Consider the following 26,408-nt stretch of genomic DNA (forward strand, 5'->3'; position numbering starts at 1 on the left):
AAATAGTTTAAAATAAGTTTTAATTTAAAAAATGTCATTGACATTAAAAACAATTAAAAGTGATATTGTAGATATTATAAATTGTGTTTCATTGTCTAACTAAATGTTTAAGACATAAGAATAAACAATAATAATATGGTTAAATATGTTCAAGGTTTTTGTTTAAAGTAAAACAACATAAAATAAAATAAAATAGGCTAGCAATAGAATTACAGCACAAAATCTTGATCAGCACTGGACAGCAAACAAACCATTTGCAACTCATATAAGATAAAACATACATCTGTATATTAATTCATATTAGTATTTTTTTTAGATTAACAGCCTTACAAACAGATTTCTTTGACAATTGACATAATGTTTGGGTCTTATATTCAGTAGCATCATTTCAACATCAGCCACTTTATCTCAGACAGTTTAAGTGATGTTCATGTAGATGATGAAGTCTCTAGAAGTATTGCTGAAACGTCCCTGATAAACAGAATTAAAGACTCAAACTTGTGTTTTGAAAATATTAAGTTATTAATAATCATTAGAAAATAATAACTTACCATAAAATGCTCTGTTACATCCGTCCCAGCGTATTCTCCATTTGCTCAACCTTTCTTGTGACAGCAGCAAGTATAACCACTGTTAAGGTGATTGATTTTTATATTGGAAGATCTGAATAGACAGGTTTTAAGGTGATATAGTCCACTTCAAGCCAAAATAAACTTGAATTTGGTTTCATGTCATTTTTGCCAAAATAACCTGTGAGATGTCTGCCAAGTCATCATGTAAGCAAAGTGATTACAAGGTTTAATTTATTTATTTCTGGGCTATGGTTAGTCTTCTATTAACTTTTCACTGACAGCCCAAATTTTGCCTTGTTTTAGCCTAGACGTCTTGACTGTGTTCCTTGTTGTGTATTAAAGGAATAGCAAGAATGTCTTAACTATTTTCACTAACTCTTACAAGGCAAAATACCTTACACGAGAGATTAAATGTGAACTGGGTCTTCAGAAAGGATATGTTTGGCGTTGAGGTCCTGAATGGAGGTTTGTGTCTGTCTTTGGAAAGCCAGTCTAGCTTCACACATGCAGGGATCCTGAATTATCTCCACCTTTACCTCTTTACACCACAGTCAAGCAAAAAACATCACAAACAAACCTCGCAAACATGCAAATTCAATTAAAAGCAACTATCTACCCTTAAACCCAAAGTAAACGTCCATTAGCAACTATGTAACACTTAAACACAGATTATTCAATGTTGCTATTTTCTTTATGGTTTACAATATTGTGAGAGTGTTACATATTAAGAGGATTCACAATGATGTTGAATCAGTTTTTAACTAATTCAGCATGTCAACAGACACAGACAGATGAGGTTTCTCCTAGCAATTGCATCACATCTGATAGTTAGACGTTCAGTTGTCATCATTTACTCACTGCAAAAAAATATTTTCAAGAAAAAAATTAGTATTTTTGTGTTGTTATCAATAAAAATATCAAAAAATCCTTAAATTAAGATGCTTTTTCTTGAGGAGCAAAACGACCCAAGAAAATAAGTCTAGTTTTTAGACCACAAATATCAAATGTAAGTGATTTTGTGCATAAAAGAAGCAAAAAAAACTGCCAGCGGGTAAGCAAATTTTTCTTAAACACTAAATTCAAGAAAAATTTAAGAAAAATTTGCTTACCCCATTGGCAGATTTTTTTGCTTGTTTTATGCACAAAATCACTTAAATTTGAGTTATGTGGGTCGTTTTGCTCATCAAGAAAATACATCTTGATTTAAGAATTTTTTGATGTTTTTACTGAAAACAAGTAAAAATACTAAGAATTTTTTTCTTGAAAATCATTTTTTGCAGTGAATTCGGTGAAAAAATGATGACAAAGTTTTCATTTTTGTGTAAACTATCCCTTTAATGTTATGCAATATTTCTGTTGCGCTTTTTTATAGAGCATCACCGAGTACTATCGGGCATCTCTTTTCAAATCTATTTTCAATTTTAACAAGAAAACTATTCAACTTTGGTTTCTGAAAGCTGGGCATTGCCCACCAGTTATTTCCCATGCAACCACACTCAGAAAAGAGGTACAAAAGTTGCCATTGGGACAGAACCTTTAAAAAAGGTCCTAATATGTACCATGTTGGTACAGTATGAGGTACCAGTATGTACCTCTAAAGGACCAATTTGAACCTTTGAGGTACCAATATGAACCAATATTTTTGAAAAGGTATCGCCTCAGAGACAAGTATACCTTCTTATATATTCATGGTTGCAGGAAACATTTTTGTTCATGTGTACACAGTTGAATAGTTCCTCTTTGGGTTCTTACGTGTTTTGGAACATGATTTCTTGTCGTCATTCAACACAAAACCCATCCGGCATTCACAGTGATATGAAGCACCACCGTTGACACAAATGTGATCACAGTCATGACCCCGACCACAGTAATCCAGACCTGCAATAAATCGTCTTTATATCTCGAGTCCTAAAGCTTACAGATGTGAACACCACAATTTCCTTTACAGCCTGTGACTTTAAAAGATACAACATTTTAACATACAATCCTTGCCAGCTACAGAAATCATGGTAATACTTAATAAGGTTGAATTTGTTAATGCATTAACTAACATGAATTACTCCACTGCAAAAATGATTTTCAAGAAAAAAAATCTTAGTATTTTTGTCTTGTTTTAAGTAAAAATATATAAAAATTCTTAAATTAAGATGCTTTTTCTTGATGAGCAAAACGACCCAAGAAAATAAGTCTAGTTTTTAGATCAAAAATATCAAATTTAATCTTGAACATTTTTCTTAAACACTAAATTCAAGAAAAATTCAAGAAAAATTTGCTTACCCCATTTTCAATTTTTTTTGCTTGTTTTATGCACAAAATCACTTATTTTTTATATTTTAAATAAATAATTACTTATTTTCTTGGGTCGTTTTGCTCATCAAGAAAAAGCATCTTAATTGAAGACTTTTTAGATATTTTTACTGAAAACAAGACAAAAATACTAAGCAAATGTTTTCTTGAAAATCATTTTTTGCAGTGTCCTAAATCACATAATCTAAACTCATGTTAATTTCAGCATTTACACGGCAAAAAAATTATTTTCATGAAAAAAAATCTTACTATTTTTGTCTTGTTTTTAGTAAAAATATCAAAAAATTCTTAAATTAAGATGCTTTTTCTTGATGAGCAAAACAACCTAAGAAAATAAGTCTAGTTTTTAAACCAAAAATATCAAATTTAAGTGATTTTGTGCATAAAACAAGCAAAAAAATCTGCCAATGGGGTAAGCAAAGAAATCTTGAATATTTTTCTTAAACACTAAATTCAAGAAAAATTTGCTTACCCCATTGGCAGATTTTTTTGCTTGTTTTATGCAGAAAATAACTTAAATTGGATATTTTTGGTTTTAAAACTAGACTTATTTTCTTGGTTCGTTTTGCTCATCAAGAAAAAGCATCTTAATTGATTTTTTCTTTTTTTTTTAGATATTTTTACTGAAAACAAAAATACTAAGACATTTTTTTCTTGAAATGTTTTTTTTTTGCTGTGTACTAATACAATTTTGAAATAAATAAATGCATTTACTAATTCTAACAAATACAACCTTATTGTAAAGTCTTACCAAAATCATCATAAAATGGTATGGATTGATTCAAAATACCATTTATGATGATGAGCTAAAAGAAAAAACTCACTGGCACTAGCATCATTTCGGTCACTGGCTTTGAAGCAAGATCTCCTGTCCTGCATCAGGTCAAAGCCAGTCGGGCATGTGCAGTAATAAGAAGAACCATTGGGTACGCAAGTGTGTTGGCAGTCGTGGCCCAATGCACAGGCATCGACACCTAAAACAAGCCGTAGCAGGAGCCAGCAGATGCCAATGTTACTTCCAAAACACTTCATAAAAGCTTTACCCAGGGTTTTAGTTTTGTAAGGACATCAATAAAAATTGCTCCCAATATACCATACTTTATTTTATTTCACATCATGAAATGGCATTAGAGGCCATTTATGATTGTGAAAATTCAATAACTCACTAGCGCTATTTTCTCCATCTTGGTCGCCCCCACGTACGCGTTCGGCATGGCTGTAAGCACCAGCACCTTTAATGAAGCACGTTTTCTTGTCGTCGTTTAAGACGAAGCCAGAACGGCACTTGCAGAAATAAGAGTTGTCTCTGCTAACGCAAATGTGTTCACAGTTGTGTCCTATTTGACAGGCATCCATATCTGGAAGAAGTCAAATTTACAAAATATTGGGCACAGGAATTTTATAAAGAGTTGATAAAAATCAGGGATTTTCCATTGTGATGTTTGTTCTCAAAGCATTCCCATGCCTCAGATCATAAGTGATAAACTTTTGAATGTACTTTTCAGAAAGCTTGACCATTTCATGAAATATTTAGGACTGGCTGACCTAAACTAGCCGTTTCCAAGCTATCATCTGTCTCAGACTGGCAACACAAACACACACTAATGTTGTAGTAACATCATGAACAAAAACATACATCATGTCCATGATAATTCAACAGTGATTTAAGATCAGTGGCTGCTGGAGAGCTGAATTAATGGACAATAAAGTTACATAACTTACACTTCTCTGTTCATAAACCTAGTGAGCTGCCTACGGGACTTTAAAGCTGCAGTCTGTTTTAACCATACTTTTGTTTAAAACAAACAAAAATAAAATTTGTGAGATCAGATTGATTTTTAAGTTGAGTTGTCAGGTCTAACTTCATGGGAAATTACAGTTTGATATCGTTTGAATTCAACCCACATAAAGTATGCAAAGTTACTTGCAATTTTAAGTTTCCAACAGAGATGGCGATAGAGAGGCAAACTTTACAGATTGCTCAAATATTAACGTTTTGCGTTAATGTAGTGCAATAGTAAAAGGTATTCGGCTGTGCGATATACCTAAAATGTAATATATTGGGATCTTTCCTAACTTTACTAGTGCTTGGTATTCAAAGTTTTTATTTTTGAACTAAAGCAATAATAAAATAATAATATTAATATTCTGTTATGTGATATCTTCAGCACAATTATTTTGCTAATATTTAATATTCAATATATCATCCAGCCCTAGCAGACAGCATTAGGGGCGGTTCACATTTCGCATCTAAATCCTCGCGGAAAGCACGACCTTCTGTTGGTTCTTGTCACATGACCTGCGGTGCGCCTGCAACATTTTTGCTTACAATATGAGCACGCATACCACGCGCCTACATTTGAAATAACAAACTTGAGTAGGAAAAAGATGCGAAATGGGAATCGCCCCTAATTGCGCAACTAATTGCGTTATTAAGTTACTTTTCATGGAAAGTAATGCTTACGTTACTTTTTTGTTACTTTTGCGTTACTTTTTCTTGGCTGAGGCTTGAACTCTTTCAGGCCTTTCAGGTGTTTTATGACAGAAAAGTCATAAAAGCCATTTTAGTGCATATTTCATCACAAAAGTTTCTGACTCAAACTGTTCCCACACCAGCGTGTACGCATAGAAGTGCATAATGTTACTATGTTCAGTTTAATTTAGTACATAATTTTTTTTATCAAATTAATTAAACTAAAAAAGAAACTTGCATTACTTTTTAAAAAAAGTAACTCAAATATTTATGAGTAAAATTAAAAAGTAATGCGTTACTTTACTCGTTACTTCAGAAAAGTAATATTATTATGTAATGCACGTTAATTTCAATGCGTTACCCCAAAATTGTGTGTTCATTTCGTACCCATATGTATATTTAAGGCAGTGGTTCTCAAACTGGGGGCCGTGGACCCCTGAGATGGTGCCAGGGGGGCCCTAATTTAATGAAATTTAAAAAAATACATTAATTTATTATAAACTGTGTTTAATTAAAACTCAGAAAAATAAGGCTACTATCCAACCGCTCTACATTGACAGTACTTTAAAAAAAAATTATTTCATTCAAATTTTAAGTTTTGCAATGTTTTAAAATTTTAAGGTAACAAGTTAACTTACTTTTTTAAGTTGAACCTTTTTTTTAAAAGTGTAACAATATCTTTAGTTGTACTCTTTGACCATTTTTCTGCGTATATTCTTTACATAGAAGGCAATCTGAAAATTAAGTGCGACAGATCAATAACATTTAAAAATGTTTAAAGTCGCAATGAAATTGAAATGAAAAACTATATATATTTTTAATATTGTGGGATTATTAACAAATGACTTATCTGTGAGCTTCATTATATTTTAAAAATTCGTGTGTGCTCATAATCTTTAATCAAAAATGTAAATCTCCTCCCCTCCTCAAAACGATCTCTCTTCACTAAGTTCCGGTCAAAAGTATGGCAGGTGGGCGGGGTCCGGGAGAGGATCGCAGCGATTAGCAATTAGCAACACGACCCAACTTCAAACGATCCAATCAGATCTCGATGGACAAATTCAAATCCAGCCCTGCCTTATTTAATCTCAAAAGCCGTTTCATTCGGATATACGTCACCACGGGGAAAATAAGGCAATCGCTACTTCCGTTTCATGGCGACTTTAAGCATTTATGTGTGATGTATGGAGATTTTGAATACTTCTGAGAGCAGCTCACTAGGTTTGAAACAGAGCCTACATGTAGCTTCATGTAACTTGTAACTTAGCACACAAAATAAGACACATGAATCATAGACTGGTATCATGGTATCAAGTAATACAATCAAAACACACAGACTGGCTAGAAAGCAGTTAAGCACTTGCTAGCTAAAGTTAGTTGAATAGGATGACTGTGTTGTTATAATGTAAGCATTCTCTGTTACTGAGCTTAAATTAGTCAGCGTTAGAGAAATTCCAGTAGTTTTGTACTAAGTATGTCTTCAAAATCTACAGCAGATCAATTAGCACAATCCGCTGGCTCTTACGTTTTAAGGAACATGTTTTCTGGTCCTCGTTCAAAATAAAGCCACTCCGACACTTGCAGTTAAAGGATGAGCCACTGTTGACACAAATGTGTTCACAATCATGTCCCATAGCACAGGGGTCCAGACCTGGAACAAGCCTTCATTATTTAACTGGATTTAAGAGACCACCGGCACTCAAGCAACTAGAAAACGTTTGTGTGCAAGCATCAATGCTCTTTAAAATATAGGTGCTTGGAAGGATCTTCATAGCAATGCCATAGAAGAACCATTTTTGGTTCCTCAAAAAACCATTTAGTCAATTTATTTCATACCTTTTTATCACTGTGAAGAACCCTTTAAGCACCTTTGTGTATTTTATTTCCTTAGCGGCTGATCACACCAAACACATTTTAAACGCTTAGAAAAGTGAGGCGGACAGGACTGCCTTTATTTGATTGACTTCAGAAAAGAGCAGGTTGAAAATTTGGTTTGCTGTTAAACTTTAAATAGAGGACGCTCGTTCTGACCTTAATTTAGGGTGAGTTATGTGCAGTCTCCGGTTGTTTCAAGTAACTATAAACTTCTGTCACCACAATTGAAGGCCCGCCTCTCCCCTCATTCGATTGGACAATGGAAAAACGTGAATGACATCGGGTGCTTTTCTGCATAAAGTTGACTTTTTTTCAACTTCAGGCGCTCATGGTGCGTTCACACCCGACCAAAATGAAGCATTAAGTACGAGTGATTTACATGTTAAAGGGATAGTTCGGCCAAAAATGATATTAAACCCATGATTTACTCACCCCCAAGCTGTCCGAGTTGCATATGTCAATCGTTTTTGAGACAAACACATTTTCGGATATTTTAGAAAATGTTTTAGATCTTTCAGTTGATTAAATGTAATGTTACGGGGTCCACGACGACGAAGTCCAAAAAAAGTGCGTCCATCTTTCACAAAATAAATCCAAACGGCTCCAGGATGATAAACAAAGGTCTTCTGAGGGTAATCCGCACGGTGTTGTTGTAGAAATATCCATATTTAAAACTTTATTAACGTAAATAACTAGCTTCCGGTAACGCCGCCATCTTAGACTCCTCTGTATTCAGGAGAGAGTATTAGCGTAGTGTACGCACTTTTCTTAGTGACGTATGACAAATTCGGAGGGCGGGGGCACAGAGCAGCAGCAGAGTAGCCTCCGTAGGCTGCGTAAGCTCTCATCCTGAATGCGGACGCGACTAAGATGGCAGAGCTACCGGAAGGTAGTTATTTTAGTTTATAAAGTTTTTAATATGGATATTTCTACAACAACATCTCACGGATTACCCTCAGAAGACCTTTGTTTATCATCCTGGAGCCGTTTGGATTTAATTTGTGAAGGATGGACGCACTTTTTTTGGACTTGAAGGTTGTGGACCCCGTAACATTACATTTAATCAACTGAAAGATCTAAAACATTTTCTAAAATATCCGAAAATGTGTTTGTCTGAAAAACAATGGACATATGCAACTCGGACAGCTTGTGGGTGAGTAAATCATGGGTTTAATATCATTTTTGGACGAACTATCCCTTTAAGTCAATGCAAAGATGCCATACACATCCTGCAGCATGTTCATGCGTATGAGACGGCTCAAATGATGTGATTTGCACAAATGACGTGGGCCGATTTGAGCATTCCGGGAGTTTGGCGCGCATAATGCGTGATTTGCGCAAATAGCTCTAGTTGAAAAATCTGAGCTTTGGCGGATATTCGTGCCACGTTAACCAATGAGGAGCTTGCTCTAGTAGTGACATGATTATGACGTAGCCGGGTGATTCTCGCGAAATTAGACTTATGAGGGGTCATGAAACATTTTGATAAAAAAAGTGAATGGAAAATAAGAGTATCAAAATAAGAAGCATACAGTTACAAACATCTCTTCATGCACTATTTTGCACATTATTTCAAATGACATCATACAAACCAATTTTGTATCTTTTTCCACATTTAAGGGTCCATGACTGAATTTTGGTTCTTTGACAGAAATATTTATAATTAAAAAATCTAAAAAATAAAAAGCTTCAGTGCATGTTATACTATAAACATTTACAGTAAAGAAACATGTGGTATTTGGTGATCATTGGTAAATGTAGAGACAATAATAAAGAATATAAATGTGCCCAAGACCAATTTTATCATCCTCCGCAACAATTTTCAATCATTGTTTAAGGCCTCAAGGAACTAACATTTAAAAAACAAATTGTTGGAAGGGAACTAATTGACTGTGACACTCAAGATGGCTACCAGGTTAGCAGTTCTTATTTTTCTCTTCAGATAAAAGTTGAAATTTTGTTTGTCATAGTACCTAGACAACTTTTTAGTTCTCATTACCGAAACATGAGTTTGTAAATGCATATATTTAATGTAATTTCATGTTGCGGTAATGATATTTTTTTTCGAATGATAATCTAAAAAATTTTAATAACTCTATAGGAAATATTTTTTAAATCCTCTAAAAATAATAGTTATAGTAAATTCAGACCTTAATCTTATATGTGCAAAAAAATTGGCTTCAATGGCTTTTTAAAAAATCTGATGCTGGACACCTTTTAAGTCTGGATTTTGTGAGGCAAAAATACGAAACAACAATGGAGGACAAAGTCATCGTCGCTATATATATATACACACATATTGAGACAACAAGCTTAGCTAAAGGCGGCAAATTGAGCGTATTTACGCCTGAATGGCGTGAATTTTATCCGCTAAAGATGTGAATTTCACAAACGAAATGAAGCGAGTTAACTCCAAATGTCCAACTACAAGCGAATAGAACGATTTATTTGCTTATTTCACATTTGGTGCCATAAATGCGTTCTGTGTGATCCGCCCCTTAGTTTGCAACAAGCTACAATAGCATTTGTGTCAGTATGCGATGGTGACTACGCTCTTAAAAATAAAGGTTCCTAAAAGGAAGGTAGTTGGCGGCTGTACTAACTAAGCAAATCGTTTGTAAGCATTGAGGGCGAAGCTAGCAAGCACTTTACTAGCATGCCACTTTTAGAGCAATTTTAATGTCCATGAACAATGATTGACTCTTTTCCTGAAAAAGACAAACAGGTTGAATTATCCACAAGCATTCAAATATTCAAAGCTATATTTATATATTATCTGATGAAAAACATACTTGAAGTACACCATGTTAAAAATATCTTACATTAACAGCCAAGCACATACATGAGCTGAATCAAAGCATTCAAAAGAACCAAGATAATGATTCTTTGAATGACCGTGGGATTTGGTTCACAAAACTCTCATGCTGGAAAAAAAATTCTTCTGAATGTTTTGCGGTCCAACAATTCAAACTTTTGAAAAACAGGATGGTTACTTTGGATGCTAATGCTATGATCACACAATATATATTGAGATTATATTTATGTCAGACATAACCTATATTAGGAAGACCAAACTGTTCTCCAAACAACGAATCATTCCCCAGACTATGATATATTCTGAAAAAAGGAAACCCCCATTTCCCCCCTTTTGCGTGAACCCTACCGCACAGTGTCGCCCGAAACTTCGAGGTGAGCTTCTCGATAACGCCGTAGGTCTCCACGTAAAACACGTGGTCCTCCAGGGGGTTGCTGGCCATGAGCTTCAATGAACGCATGTCAGCCCGGTCCACTCCAACCGCATAAATTTCAATCCCAGTAGCTCGCGCGGCAGCGGACACCTCTTCCACCTGGTCTTGTGGACGTCCATCAGTTACGATAATGGCGACCTTCGAGATGTTCTTGGATTTAGGCCGTGCTCCTGACTTTTCAGTGAAGGCCTCATCCATAGCTTTCTTGATGGCCATACCTGTCATGGTGCCTGCTGCCAAGGGTTCAATGCGGTTGATGGCTTGCTTTATGGTGTCCTTCGAGAGATGGTGCTTCAGCAAGAACTCGATTTTCACCGTGCTGGCGTAGTTCACCACCGCAACCCGCGTGGCATCCGGGCCGACATCGAGAGTGTCCACCATGTCTGCCAGGAAGATCTTGACCTTCTCGAACTCACCTGGACGCACGCTACGTGAGCTGTCGATGATGAAGACCAGGTCCAATGGACGGCTTCTACACTGGGAGTCTGTCGCTGAGAGTTGAGCAGATAACAAACTTTTTACCTGTTGTTGCTAGCGTCGTAAAATGGTGTATTAGTCCATTATAGAATTAGTGAGATCTGGAAAAGTCAATAGTTTTTTATCCAATGGAAAAGTGAGTAAAGCAAACTCTTGCATGCAGAGTTAAACAAATGCTAGTTAAACAAAGGTTGGAAATCAGAAGTTTTGATTTATTCTACTTTTAAAAGGAAAACACCACCATTTTTATTTTATTTTACTAAGTTCTTACCTCAACTTAGATGAATTAATACATACCTATCTTTTATCAATGCGTGCACTTTTAATCTTTGTACAGCGCTTCTTGAATGTGTTAGCATTTAGCCTAGCCCCTTTCATTCCCATGGCTCCAAACAAAAGATTTATTTTGTGCCACCATACTTACTCGTGTAACTATGTGACAGTCTGTAAATAGGGAAAACATGGAAGTGTTTGGTGGCTTCTAAATTCATCCCTGTTTGGATCCTAACTTAAGGAATGAATATAGGGATGGATATTTGGGAGTTAAGCTGGAAACCACTTGAAATGATTGGTTGGTTTGTCACTGATGGCCCTGCATGGGTTTGATCTGAATCTAAATATGACTGTTGGGAAACAAGTGGTGGATTGGGAGTTTGGAGTGGATCTGAAATTTTTAGGCAAACTATTGGTGCCCATTCGCCTTTTAGCACCCTGTGTGCCAATGGTTGAGATCGGTCTTTCTCTGTATTATATCTTTTTGTAGTTAGTATGTCTGTGAGCCAGTTAGATGCTTTAGATTGAGTTGTGGGTCTTTGGTAAGATATTGGGATATGATTGGGTATAATCCGTGTCTTCTGTTTGTGAGGCTGATGAAATCCATTTAACTCATAATGACTTTGGTATACTACCAGAAGTTCGAAAAGAAAGAAGGTCAAACAATTACAATTGTTTGCGAGTGTTTTTCTAAAAAGCATGCAATAATTATACTGAAAAAGTTACAGTTTTCATTAGGGCTGTCAAATGATTAATCGCGGTTAGGGCTGTAGTGATTAACCGTGCAAATGCGCGTTTTATCAATGAATGAATTTTAACTCTTTCCCCGCCATTGATGAGATATCTCGTCAATTAAGAGAAAACGCTTCCCCGCCAATGACGAGATTTTCCGTCTTTCCGCAATACCGCTATTATCCACCAGATGGCGCCCTTCCGCAACTTTTTAAACCCGGAAGTATTGCCCTATGGCAAGCTGCTGCATGTCCGTGTCTGTTTTAAAGATCGCTCTGAATGGGATCTCTATGAAAAGTCCGTCACAAAAATGGAATTATCTCTGCTTTTTGCTCAAAATATGGTGTTTTTGCAAAAACCTACCCATATTCAAAAGCTGATTGCAAAAGAAAGGTAGGATGAAACGGTTTTTTTTGTTTGAAAGCAGAGGGTCTGTTCTTTCATTTGGTATATTGTATGTTTATATATTTAAAGAAGAACATTTTCTGGAAGGCATTAAACTTTGGTGAAAATCATGAAAAACGCTGGCGCTGGCTGGCAACTTTTTTTTTAAAACGCTGGCGGTGAAAGAGTTAATGAATTACGGTGAAATCCCGGCACATACAAAAGCAAGTGGGCGCCCTCGTGCAGAAACTCCATTTGTGCCACAGAAGAACCAGCATTACAAACCCTATTCCAGGAAATGTCTATAAGAATATTTATATTGCCATTCTTCAAATTTTTTCAGGTATTTTCATGATAATAAAGAATATTTTGAATGATTTTTGAGTGTTGCTTTTTAAATGCATGTTAAAAGCGACTCGGATTCATAATGATTTAAGATTGATAAGGACTTCTTACTAGGGATGCATAATGATTAATCGCGATAAATCTATAGCAGAATAAAAGTTTTTGTTTACATCATATATGTTTGTGAACAGTGTATAATAACTTTGTATAGATTAATGCACACACACACATACATGTATACATTTTAGAAAGGTTTAAATACATATGTATATTTATGTATAATTTATTTAATATATAAATATATATATATATTTAATATATAAATATTTTTTTTTCTTAAAATTATACATGCATGTGTGCATATTTATATATACATAATTATTATATACAGTTCACACACATATAGACGGTTTCAACAGTAACAACATAAACAAACGGCTGTCGTGGTCCGCACGTAACTTCCGGTAAACTCCGCAAAGAATAAATAACAACAAAATCATTTAAACGTAGTTTATTTATATAACAAGCAAAAAAACTACACATAGATTACCTAGGAAACCAAAAAATTTGTTATTTTCGACGAGGCATTTGTTTAGCAACTAGTCACACCATAAAAAAACTAACTGGAAGAAAAGTTCGGATCCAGACGTGTATCACGTCAGGGCACCGTGCGTCTGATGAAACTTTCTATTTGTGATGTAAAAAAACTTTTATTCTGCTATAGATTAATAGCGATTAATCGTTATGCATCCCTACTTCTTACTGACCTAAACGCCGTAGCACAAGCACAAGCTGTGCATAAAACACAATCGCAGCGTTGTGATTCAGAATTGATTTCAGACAGGTTTTTTTAATGGGACACGCAATTTATTGTCACAGCCCTAATTGCGATTAATTGCATACAAACGATCCCCTAAGGTGACATTGAAGTAAAAAAATCAAAAGTTTAGTTTCATGTGCTCACGCAAAACCTTCATTTTTTTGTTTAGTTTCGAGTGCGCGGAAGTTTCACATGCGGGCACTAAAGTTTCACGTGAGCGCGTGAAACTAAACTTTATTTAATTTTTGCTCCATGTCCCCTTAGGGGCTCCGTACACATGCATATATAAATTTAAGAAACATTTACATGTATATACATATTTATTTAGATTTGTAGATTATATATATAAACAACATTTTTCTTAAATGAATACATGTATGTGTGTATTTATATATAGATACACACACAAATATATTATGCGCAAACAAACTTTTATTTTGTATGCGATTAATCTTTTGACAGCCCTAGTTTCATGTAAAACACTTTTGTATGTGGCTGTATCTTACATAGATGCTATTATTGAAATGCACTAGACATATTTAAAAAATTGCTGTGCATTTTACGAGAAATTCACATTCTTGTTATTATGTTATACACAAAATTGTCAAGTATTTTTGTGTAAACTGCAGTGCATTAAGAAAAATAATGAAACTGCAAGTTTCAATAAACACGTAAAGTTAAAGGAATAGTTCACACAAAAATAAATCATTTACTCACCCTCAAGTTGTTACAAACCTGTATAAATTTTTGTTTTGTTTTGTTTTGCTGAACACAGAGGAAGATATTTTAAACACCACTGACTTCCATAAGATTTTTTTCCTACTAAATGAAAGTCAATGGCGCTCTTGTTTCCTGCTTGATTACAAATATCTTTCTTTGTGTGAAATTTATACAGGTTTGCAACAACTTGAGGATGAGTAAATGATGATATCATTTTAATTTTTGGGTGAACTATCCCTTTCAATAGTAAGAAAAACAATGTTACGGTAACAAATAGGATCAATTAAAATCATCATTTTGAAAATCAAGTGATGATACATTTAGATAATAAACCAACATACCTGCAGGGTTCAGTGTCCTGTACGGCACGCCGTTATTTCTCCTCTGTGAGTAACTTTGGCCCAAGATGTACGATGGGTCGTGCAGGTCGTAGGACTGGGCGAGATCCACCAACAGAAGAGAGAGGCAACATACCAAGCTCCTAAAAGACTTCATTGTGTCTCTGTCCGCCTTGCAAACGTTTTCTGTCCTCACGGCTCACACCGATGTACTTCTTATATATAGCATACGTGACGGCACATCTGAAAAGCTGAGGTGAACGTGTCAAATGTTTTGTCCAATCTGAACACAGGCGGCGTTCAGACTCCTCAATGCAATGCAAACTAACTCACCTCAACTTGTTAGGAGTCTGTCATTCCCATGTACAAAATGCTTATTATTCATCTATGCCTAGGTAAATACGGTTTTAAAGGGACACTCCACTTTAAAAAAAATATATATGCTAATATGTAGTAAATAGGAAAAATATTGAAACTCTTTGGTTATTTTTAAGCGCAATGCTAATGGTCTAATCAGATTCGATGGATTATGCTAAACTAGGCTAAAAGTGCTAACGCCAGACCCGGAGATCAGCTGAATGAATAAAAAAAAAAGTAAGAAAGGTAAGAATCACATTTAACTGTAGGGGAGCTGGAAAATGTATTTATTTTATTTTTTAAAAAAGTGAGGTGTCCCTTTAAATTCTACAGCACCTTTAAGTCTAAAAGCGTCACAATATGAGGTCTGATAACATTTTGAATGTTTTAAAATTGTTTATTGAATTAAGATTACATAACACATACAAGAAACAAAACCAAATAAAATAACATGCATCCATTGATTTAATACAGCACTAGCAGTTTCCTTTTATTACTTTATAAAATTGTCTCTCGCGAAGAGAGTTTGCTCTCATCGTCTGTGTGTTAAACAGCATTATTCAGCGGTTACCATGACAACAGATCACAATGATGGCTGCTAATGTGATGGTGCACAAGGGTTCAATGGATGGAAAACACAATGTCTACTATATAAACAAGATAAAAAGTGCTTCGAGCTTTCACTTCTGAAAGGATGAATGTCTTACGTTCACTAATAAACTACACGAAGGAAAAAATATAATTTTATCCATCACACTGGATTGTCTAAACAGGTATTTAATCTAGCAAAACAGATTTTGGTGATTCTAAACGCAGGTGCCTCGTCAAAGTTTATTTCACAATACTTCCTCTACTAAGACATCAGCAAAACAAAACACTGGCTTTAGAAACATTAAAAAATGCTGGGTGGAGCTTGCGGCGAAAGCTTTCATTGGTAAAAATTTCAAATGGCAGCCCCAAAGAATCATTTTATTAGCCATGAATTACCTACACAGTTCTGTCCTAAGCACGATTTATTGCAGAGCCCGAGTCCTCAAAAGATTATGGTATCTCATCTCATATATCGATACGCTAATTCGAACGAATCCTGCCGCAATCTCTCCCCTCCCCGACCACGTGCCGCTTCAAATAATTTCATATGGTTTTACAAAAATAGATCTGCAGTGGTGAAGTGTTACGAAAGTCATGCGAAAGAAAGTCACGGGACAGTCTATGAGATGTTTAAGCTGATGATGATGATGTGTGGATATGCTGGGAGTCTAAATGCCCTCCGTGTGTTGGAATGAAAGGCAGGATCGAAAGGCAGAGATGGGTGTTTGCACTGGATTTACTGCAGGAGCCAGGTTGGGGAATTTAAGCTGCAGTGTAGGGGGGTGGCGGCTCTTTCGCTGGCATCGTCATGGCCATTTCATAAGTAGGAAGGATGTACTATAAGAGAGAGAAGAGAGCGTTAAAAATATAAAAACCAGGTGAAGAAAGCATTTTGGGACATGATATAACACACTTGAAGTAAAACATGTTTACAGTTGTTTACTGCAGTGTTTACTTCCAACCCCAAATTAAATACAATTTAAACACCCAGCCAGGGTATTTAGGATTAGTTTTTGATAAGTACCAAGAAGTGCAGAAAAACCCTGCTCAAAACATCATTTGGAGGCAAAGAGCGCCCTCTACTGTAACACTGTGAACATTGAATTTTAAAGGATTTTCTATCATGCACAATAAGACCCAAGATGTGTATTAATGTAATAAAAGTCAATTTTGATATGGACTAGTGATCTTCACGTTTCAGTTTAAAGTGTAGGGGTGTGCGGGGCAAAAACTAATGTGGGGTTAGTTGTAACACGGAGGGTTTACATTGTTGCACAAGGTTGAGCGTTTTGTTTTACCGGTATTTTTTTCACGCTGCCAAAAAATGATCTCCCACAAATTGTTGTAAATGTATAATGTTTTTCCAGAGAGTTATTGATGAACAAGTGTTTTGGTGGCATGCAAGTACATTTTTTCATTATATGTTTTTTCGGTTTCTAAGTTCGGTGTGTAAGATACCAAATCCAATGCTATGTCATATTAATCAGTGTCTTGTTGACTAAAACATAGCACCAGTCTGCAGCTCTTAGCAACTTTTTTGGTGGGCTTGAAAATATTTTACCTAGCGGGTTAATTGTAACGATGTGTTATAACGAACCCCTCAGCACTTACGATATGAAAACCGCTAACGTTATGATTGCTGGCTGCCAACAAAATAAATGTGCCTGTCTTATCAAAAATCGTGTGTCAAATGCATTTTTGTTCATTTTTTTTAATATTGATTGAATAAGGTCACGTCAAAGATTGAAATCATAATGAAATTAATGGCTAAAATCAGACTTTGATGCTCATTATCTCAGAATTAGATTTTTGAAACTGTAGTATGGTTATTACAGACTGGGTCACATACATATAAAAAATGTTTTTGTCATAATTGTGCCGCTTTTTCTCACATATTTAGACATTTTTATAAATAAACTATTGTTAAAAAAAGGGCTGGATGAATGAATACAGTGTGGATACCTGTCTATTATAGACACTTATATAAACAATATCCACTTCAAGTATATAGACAAAATAGTATTGAAATATTTGCGAACTTAATTTTTAGCAAGCGTTACAACTAACCCCCTGCCTGTTACAATTAACCCCACCTATGGGGTAAGTTGTAACGTTTGCACTTCTGTCACGTTTGGTGTAATTGTCCAAGAATTGTAAATACTAGAAACAAACATCAAATGTTGATTTGAAGCAGAGATGTGTGTGTTGCTTGTGTAAAAATATAATTAATCAAACTCAAATATTTTTTGAATGTATGAGCAAAAACCAAAAAGCGTTGGTTTGGGCTCTCCCATACACATTTACTCATCTGCTCCAGCTAAAAGTGTGCTAGACAAACCTGAGGCGGGGTCTCAAAACCAGGATAGACAGCAATTTCCGGAGTGTTCCTGTTGTTTATGTACTTATAGCAGTTCCACACGCAGTTGATCAAGTAAGCCTAAAAATGGGAGAAACACACACAATTTAGCTACTTCAATATTTGATTCAGCAGATTCAGTGTCAACGTCTGCAAAGTTTTAAATAACATTTACCTTGAGGACGATGAGAACGGTGACGAAGACGAGCACGAAGAGCAGCAGACAGCTAGAGTCCAGAGAGAGCAGGTTGTCTTTGTAGGGGAAGTCGGGCTGTAAGAGAGATTATTTTAGGAATAGTTTTTTTTAATGAACCTCTAGTGTTTTTAACTGTGACAGATGGAGGTACTGACCAGCTGGTCCAGGTAGTCTTTGATTCTGGGCAGGTATGTCAGGGAGCTGATAGCTACGAGACAGCTCAGCGCAAAGTCAAAGAGCTGGTAGCAAAAGAACGGGATCAGCCAACCGTCACGATTCTGTACAGGAGTATAAAATAACATGTTAGGTGGGTCACTTCAGTAAACGCTCCATTCACTGGATGTGTCAATCATATTGCACAATACCGAAAGGGAATAATATTATTCGCCAATTTATTTATATTTATGCATTTTATCTAAAGTGACTTTTAAGGTACTTTTTATCAGTATGCGAGTTTTCCGAGAATCAACCCCATGACCTTTGAAATGTTATTTTTGGAGTGTTACTTACTGTATAAATGCTTAAGTGAGCCTGTAAGCAGGGTTATCACTCGAAGTCAAATGCCAAATTCCCTGACTTTTCCATGGCTAAAACCCTAAATTTCCATGACCTATGTCCAGGATGGCGTGGGCATAGCTTAAATGCGTGAATTAATAAACTGTGCCAATAAACAGCTGTTTAAAGTCAGCGGATGCTTGGACCCAGAAATAGTTTTCCTTAAAGCAGGGATTCCCAAAGCGTGGTATGCGCACCCCCAGGGGTACGCGAGCTGCCACCAGGGGGTGCGCGACAGGAAAAATGTAATGGCGGTCTGTTTCTTTAAGTGGGATTTTTCCATACAATAAACAAATGAACAGTAAGCATTTCCTTTGTAATCGCTTTTATTTTAAATAAAAAACTATAATTTATTATAAATATTATATATATTATAAATATGCTTAACTGACTGAAATCAGGGAAACTGTCAAGTGTGGGACGTCTTATGATAAAGTTGTTAGACACGAAGGAGGAGAGGGACCAAGAGAGAGAGACTTTTTATGGCAAAAATAGAAATAATGAAATGTGACGAGACATGGGCACAGGATACGCGAGCAATTTGTTTTCATGCATGGTAAAGAGACCGCCAATGAATTATATAATAAAATACATAAATACTTACTGTAGAGAACTTATTAAAAGCTTTCATTTAATTTTGTTTGAAACTTGAGCTGTTATAATGAATCTGCAAACTATTATACACCTTTTGTGCGAACAGTAAAGGCTTTCGTTAATGTGTTTGATGGGTCTGCACGTGACGCACTGGTAAACATGAGGAAACCTCTCATATGTCATCTATTAGCTGACGGCAGTAAGTGTACCTTTTTTACCATAGTAAACTCAAATGGCGTCTAAATATCACAGTGGTTAAACGCATACACGGGGGCGCGCATCATCTACGCTGAGCGTAGCTAAGCCCGACGTAGGACTATTACACCCAACTTCTTAACGTCCGGCTAGTGCAACCGACCCTTGGTTATTTGCGCATGATTAAACATGAGTATTTATGGTGAGAAAACAAAGCTTTTTTGGATTTTTTTTTAAATGGGGATTGGGGGTGCGCCAACCCGGTTGGGACATAGAAGGGGGTGCGCAGGAAAAAAAGTTTGGGAACCCCTGCCTTAAAGGGATAGTTCGGCCAAAAACGACATTAAACCCATGATTTACTCACCCCCAAGCTGTCCGAGTTGCATATGTCCATCGTTTTTCAGACAAACACATTTTCGGATATTTTAGAAAATATTTTATATCTTTCAGTTGATTAAATGTAATGTTACGGGGTCCAGCAATAGTCCACGACCTTCAAGTCCAAAAAAAGTGCGTCCATCCTTCACAAATTAAATCCAAACGGCTCCAGGATGATAAACAAAGGTCTTCTCAGGGTAATCCGCGCGGTGTTGTTGTAGAAATATCCATATTTAAAACTTTATTAACGTAAATAAATACCTTCCGGTAGCGCCGCCATCTTAGACTCAGGAGAGAGTATTAGCGTAGTGTACGCACTTTTCTTAGTGACGTATGACAAATTCGGAGGGCGGGGGCACAGAGCAGCAGCAGAGAAACTCTGTACGCTGCGTAAGCTCTCATCCTGAATGCGCATCACTCTAAGATGGCGGCGCTACCGGAAGGTAGTTTATAACGTTAATAACATTTTAAATATGGATATTTCTACAACAACACCGCACGGATTACCCACAGAAGACCTTTGTTTATCATCCTGGAGCCGTTTGGATTTAATTTGTGAAGGATGGACGCACTTTTTTTGGACTTGAAGGTCGTGGACTATTGCTGGACCCCGTAACATTACATTTAATCAACTGAAAGATATAAAATATTTTCTAAAATATCCGAAAATGTGTTTGTCTGAAAAACGATGGACATATGCAACTCGGACAGCTTGGGGGTGAGTAAATCATGGGTTTAATATCGTTTTTGGCCGAACTATCCCTTTAAGTTAACAAGCGGATTACATTTTGATAAATGGAAACTAACATTTAAAGCAACAAACAAAAATCCTTGATATTCCATGACTTGGACAAAAAGTTTAAAATTCCCTGACTTTCAGGGGTGGTTTCCCGGACAGGGATTAGCTAAAGCCAGGACTAGGCCTTAGTTAAATTAGGATATTTAAGTCATTTTTTAAAAGCATCATTCAAAAAAAATAAAAAAACACTACTGGTGGGTGTGCATCTTGAGACACAACTCTTGCACTGATGTATTTTAAGATATGTCAGAGAAAGTTGTTTTCAAGACAACACTTAAGTTTAAGTTAGTCCAGGACTAGGCTTAAAGGGATAGTACACCCAAAAAAGATTGATTCATGTCATGATTTACTCATCCTCATGTTGTTGTAAACCTGTATGAATTTCTTTTTTCTGATGAACACAAAAGAAGATATTTTAAGAAATGATGGTAAACACACAGCATATAGTGTCCATTGACTTCCATAGTAGGAAAAAAATATTTTGGAAGTAATGTGATAAATGATGAAGAAAATATTGTGATAAATAATGATGGAAAGCACACAGTTGTCAGTACCCATTAAATTCCATCATTTTTTTTATTCCTACTATGGAAGTCTATGGTCACTATCTGCCGTGTGTTTACCATCATTTCTCAAAATATCTTCTTTTGCGTTCATCAAAAAAAAAAAGAAATTCATACAGGTTTAGAACAACATGAGGATGAGTAATGATGACAGAATTTTCATTTTTGGGTGAACTATCCCTTTAAGCCCTTTCTGGGAAACCGCCCCTCAATGTCTAGAAAAGACCTTTTGAAATTCCATGATATTCCAGAAATTCCATGACCCGTGGGAACCGTGGGTAAAAATACACAAAATGATGAATCATTCAGTTTTGCTGAGACATGAAGGGGAGTTGCAAGCAGGCAAAGACCTGACTCTACTGGAAGGTACTTAAAAGGTAACTGTGGCACACAGTTACAGATAAATGATCACCTAGTGATGGACTGATTAATTGCAGTTGCCAATATTAGAATTTTTTAATTATCAACATCAGTCAATACATTTTTTCACTTGGCCAATAAACCTGTCTGTTCCTAAAATTTGCTATTTCTAATAAAAAGACACTCGAATGAGACACTAAAGCCAATTACGAATCACCATTTACATCTTAATGTGATGATGTGTTATATATTTTCAAGTACTTAAAGGGAAAGTTCACCCAACAATAAAAAATAATGTCATTAATGACTCACCCTCATGTCGTTCCAAACTCGTAAGACCTTCGTTCATCCTCAGAACATGTCCAGAAAGGTAATAAAAACATCATCAAAGTAGTCCATGTGACATCAGTGGGTCAGTAAGATTGTGTTGAAGCATCGAAAATAAATTTTGGTCCAAAAATAACAAAAATTACGACTTTATTCAGCACTGTCTTTCTTCCGCGTCTGTTGTGAAGCGCATGCGCGAGACTAAAGTCACGTGACTGCAGTGACACGACTGACGTACGACGCGGCTGACGTGTTATCTGGTGCGCCCCAGCTGTTTTTTTTTTTGTGCGCCCAGGCTTCGTTTACAGTCTGAGGGAGACCACGCTGTAAGTTTGAAAAAAAACTTTGCAAACATGTCTGAGGATAACACGTCATCTGCATCAATGCATTCACGTGACTTTAGTCTCGCTCATGCGCTTCACATCAGACGCGGAAGAGAAGACAATGCTGAATAAAGTCATAATTTTTGTTATTTTTGGACCAAAATGTATTTTCAATGCTTTAACACATTCTAACTGACCCACTGATGTCACATGGACTACTTTGATGATGTTTTTATTACCTTTCTGGACATGGACAGTATCCCGGACGTAGATTTTCAATGAAGGGTCAACAAACTCTGGGACTAAATAAAAAACATCTTAAACTGTTTTCTGAAGATGAACATAGGTCTTACGAGTTTGGAACGACATGAGGATGAGTCATTAATGACATTATTTTCATTTTCGGGTGAACTATCCCGTTAACAGAATATATCCATAAATATTTTGCACAACAAATATTTATTTAGTTTCACCTATGTTCATTAACTGTAATTACACGTGTTATATCAGCCTTATCGGCCACATTACTTTCTTAATAACAGCATCGGCAATAAAATAAATAAATTAAACCTACTACTATCAGCTGGAAAACATATGCATTGAACTGGATTCTCATTTCACTCAAAAAACTATGGGATGTACTATGTTAGTGGTTCTCAAACTGGGGGCCGCGAGATGCTGCCAGGGGGATAATTTTAGAGACATTATTTAAAGGTAAAAAAACTACATAGTGTTGCTTTAATATGTTTTGTTTAATTAAAATGTAAAATTTTAGAACTGTTTTTTTGTCATAACTTTTTTTGGGGGGGCCCCTAAAGAATGCACCGTACAAAAAGGGGGCCGCACGCTGAAAAAGTTTGAGAACCACTGTACTATGTCACACAAATCCAACCTGTTTCTGACGATGACATCAAGCAAGACTGTAAAGTAGAGATTAACGTACAATGGCATGTAAGGACATGAAACCGTTTACTTCTGTAGCAAAGTGTGTGTGGTGTTGTGTAACTTTCCAGGTTTTTTATGATCTCTATTCTCCACAGTTTAACAAAAATACATTAAAACATCAGAAATAATGTACTAAACATTTCAACTTACAGTTATAGCTCCATACACCATCATGGCACTGATGGTGAGCATCAGGAGAGAGATGGCAAAGCCAACACATGCATTCTCTAAAGAGACACAAACCAGACGTTAAGCTGTTTTTCACTTTCTCATTTCATTATTTCTGTCCATAACCAACTGTTAATGGATAAGCTACAGTTATTTTGTATACTAAAATGACAATTAGATACACTTATATGTAAAAACATCAAAACACATACCTGACATTCGGTCAGAGGCTAAGTAACGCTCAATAACCTCATACTGCAGGTCAACAGTGGGGACATTTTCAGGGTGAGTAACTGCCACAGTTAACAGGATACCCATCAACAGGTTCACCACCTTTAAACGGAGACGACAAAATATGTGAATTACAGATGTTATTGACAATAATCTAACATTTATGAAATAACATTAAATCAAAGGCAGTCTAGTAAGACCGCCAGTCTGATGATTCACTGCGTCTTGTGACTTCTCTGGAAAACTTTTCAATTTGGCAGGAAAGGTCAATGACTCTTTCAACTCATGAAACACTTCAGTAAACCTCTACTTAAAATAATCATCTGACAACACATCAGTTATTCCGAGATGGAAACTTTGGTTTCCTGTAAACATAATTTGGACCCACAATATTGACAAGCAGGCATTTTCAAGGATTTTCTTGCAAGGAAATTAGATATTTTATTCACAGTGCAACTACTTTATTCATAAGTACAAAGTCTGCGATGCAACAATTTCTAAACAACTAACTTATTACTTTGCATATCTTAGACAAAATAAATATCTATTTAACACAAACATTTTATGACATATTTAGACATACGGTTAAAATTAAACTTACACTACAGTTGTTGTAAAAAAATGTGTTGTTAGCTGACTGTAAACTGTATTTCAGTCCCATAATGATATGTTGATAAACGCAAGCAATAGGCCTCAGTTAGCGCGTTAGCTAGTTAGCCATTTAAAACAACATCACAAAAAACATATACATCTAATTTTAGCCAAATAATCTTCTAGTTTATTCATGACATAAATGCGTTATAATGCTTATATGCGATTACATCACGTCTAAGCCCAATTTGGTGTCGTATTTGTTGACAGTTTGATATCAAAACATTGCGTTAGCTTTAGCATCGCGCTAATACGGGTCTGACATCCAAAACATAAATAACAACAAAAACAAACGTCATTACATCAACACGAGCCTTCTACAAGTTTTTCTATGTTATCGCCATATTTTATTGCGGCAGCATTTATGGTATTTATGATGTATGATTGTCATGTTTTAGTTTCGTACCATGTACCAGGTGCCCAAAATGATGGTTCCAGTGCGCACGTGACAGCAGCCGCAGCATCGCGCGCTGTACCGTCGGTCTCGAGTCGGTTTAAAACGCATGTCGTTCTCCGTGCTTTGGAGAAACATCGAGAAAAAGAAACGAGTGTCTGCCGTTAAAAGCAGCAGCTACGTGTAACCCCGATCTCACTGACGAAACTCCGCCTGATCGGTGAGAAACAAAGGGGGCGTGGTCCGTACTGAATCATGCACGAGTGGGCGTGGTTAGTTGCGTCGCGCTTTTGGAAGGGATCAGATGTGCATCAGCTCACCCAGCCGTGAAAATTTAAAGGGCTCGATGATTTTCTGGGAAAGCCTTTATCGGGTTGTATAATAGACAAGATGCTGGAAATTATATAGGTCAGTCAAGATGATTTCAAATGATTTAAAAAAAAGAAAAAAGCAGTAAAAGCTAAACGATTTACTAAAAATCATGCATTTCTGTGTGTTTTGGTGACGTTACTTTTTATTATTAGAATATAATGCACTAAAGCTTTTCAGTGAAGAGTTTCATAAAGGAAAAACTTGTATTCCTAGATACATATATGACCATGTCTGTGTAATTCAGGCCATAGTCATATAAATGAAAGTATGTTCTTTACATTATGGGGGATGATTTTATGTAGAAAACAGTAAATCACCAAAAAAAGAGACTAAATAATTTTTTTAGGATTGATATACCTGATGCTTCAGATATACAAAGCTGCTAAAAATTTAACTCGGAGTCAAACTAAGTTAAATATACTTTTATACTCAAAAATGGATTGTCCACATATGATTTCTATGAACCTAAAATTAGTTTTAATGGATAAGAAACCATAAAAGAAAGCAGCCAGCATGTGCTTAATACATGGGAACTTCTTTCATATTTTTGTCTCTCACACTGCAAAAAATTATTTTCAAGAAAAAATTCTTAGTATTTTTGTCTTGTTTTCAGTAAAAATATCTAAAAAAATTTAAATTAAGATGCTTTTTCTTGAGGAGCAAAACGACCCAAGAAAATAAGTCTAGTTTTTAGACCAAAAATATCAAATTTATGTGATTTTATGCATAAAACAAGCAAATAAATCTGCCAATGGGGTAAGCAAAGAAATCTTTAAAATTTTTCAATTCAAGTAAAATTTGATATTTTTGGTCGTTTTGCTCATCAAGAAAAAGCATCTTAATTTAAGAATTTTTAGATATTTTTACTGAAAACAAGACAAAAATACTAAGAATTTTTTTTCTTGAAAAACATTTTTTGCAGTGTAAAACCAGCACAAAAAAATCTGCTAATGGGGTATGCAAAGTTTTCTTGAATTTAGTGTTTAAGAAAAATGTTCAAGATTTTTTGCTTACCCCATTGGCAGATTTTTTTGCTTGTTTTATTCACAAAATTACTTAAATTTGATATTTTTGGTCTAAAAACTAAACTTATTTTCTAAGGTCATTTTGCTCATCAAGAAAAAGCATCTTAATTTAAGAATTTTTTGATATTTTTACTAAAAACAAGACAAAAATACTAAGAAATTTTTTCTTGAAAATATTTTTTTTCAGTGCATAAAGTATTCTTCAAAGTATGCAAAGTAGTGATGTAGATAAAGGGTGAGTACCCTAAAATAGCTAAAACATCAACATAATTCACATATTTCTGTTTTTCGATTTATGACTTTTAGAAGATAGTAATTGAAAAATAACTAAGTGTGCCCAAACACATTACTTGTTGTAGGCGGGTAAGTGTTCGCATTTACATTTATTCATTTAGCGGACTCTTTCATCCGAGGTAATGTTAGTAATGACTGTTTACAGGAATAATAATGCTAACACTACTTTG

At 35.6% G+C, this 26,408-nt stretch overlaps 2 protein-coding genes across 3 annotated transcripts; both read right to left on the bottom strand.

Annotated features, from left to right (window-relative positions):
* Window positions 1-565: 565 nt before the first annotated feature.
* matn3a (matrilin 3a) lies at window positions 566-14,721 on the bottom strand. 2 transcript variants are annotated; one of them, XM_065255745.2, is made up of 5 exons: window positions 14,568-14,721; window positions 10,391-10,966; window positions 6,878-7,003; window positions 1,012-1,110; window positions 566-621 (listed from the first exon to the last, which is right to left on the bottom strand). In XM_065255745.2, exons 1-5 carry the CDS (start codon window positions 14,719-14,721, stop codon window positions 566-568), a joined length of 1,011 nt encoding a protein of 336 aa, XP_065111817.1. The 2 variants fall into 2 exon arrangements, with proteins under 2 accessions (XP_065111817.1, XP_065111818.1); XM_065255746.2 differs by lacking the exon at window positions 6,878-7,003.
* A 576-nt stretch (window positions 14,722-15,297) lies between these two features.
* laptm4a (lysosomal protein transmembrane 4 alpha) lies at window positions 15,298-24,795 on the bottom strand. The gene is made up of 7 exons (XM_065256319.1): window positions 24,560-24,795; window positions 23,484-23,604; window positions 23,254-23,330; window positions 18,220-18,342; window positions 18,044-18,139; window positions 17,851-17,949; window positions 15,298-16,349 (listed from the first exon to the last, which is right to left on the bottom strand). The coding sequence occupies exons 1-7, from the start codon at window positions 24,683-24,685 to the stop codon at window positions 16,275-16,277; spliced, it is 717 nt and encodes a 238-aa protein (XP_065112391.1). The 5' UTR covers window positions 24,686-24,795; the 3' UTR covers window positions 15,298-16,274.
* Window positions 24,796-26,408: the final 1,613 nt, after the last annotated feature.

The sequence above is a fragment of the Paramisgurnus dabryanus genome, chromosome 12 (genome assembly GCF_030506205.2).
Source record: "Paramisgurnus dabryanus chromosome 12, PD_genome_1.1, whole genome shotgun sequence".
NCBI classification, from domain to species: Eukaryota; Metazoa; Chordata; class Actinopteri; order Cypriniformes; family Cobitidae; genus Paramisgurnus; species Paramisgurnus dabryanus.

Bases quoted from the DNA above. Each gene is read 5' to 3' on its own strand.
- matn3a (XM_065255745.2), bottom strand. From the start codon at position 14,721: ATGAAGTCTTTTAGGAGCTTGGTATGTTGCCTCTCTCTTCTGTTGGTG. The intron at 10,967-14,567 runs GTATGTTGGTTT...CTCAACTCTCAG, and splicing joins CAGGACACTGAACCCTGCAG to CGACAGACTCCCAGTGTAGA. The intron at 622-1,011 runs ATATCCTTTCTG...CAGTGGTTATAC, and splicing joins TCAGGACCTCAACGCCAAAC to TTGCTGCTGTCACAAGAAAG.
- laptm4a (XM_065256319.1), bottom strand. From the start codon at position 24,685: ATGTTTCTCCAAAGCACGGAGAACGACATGCGTTTTAAACCGACTCGA. The intron at 23,331-23,483 runs GTATGTGTTTTG...GTGTCTCTTTAG, and splicing joins AGCCTCTGACCGAATGTCAG to AGAATGCATGTGTTGGCTTT. The intron at 18,343-23,253 runs GTAAGTTGAAAT...ACTCCTGTACAG, and splicing joins TGGTGTATGGAGCTATAACT to AATCGTGACGGTTGGCTGAT.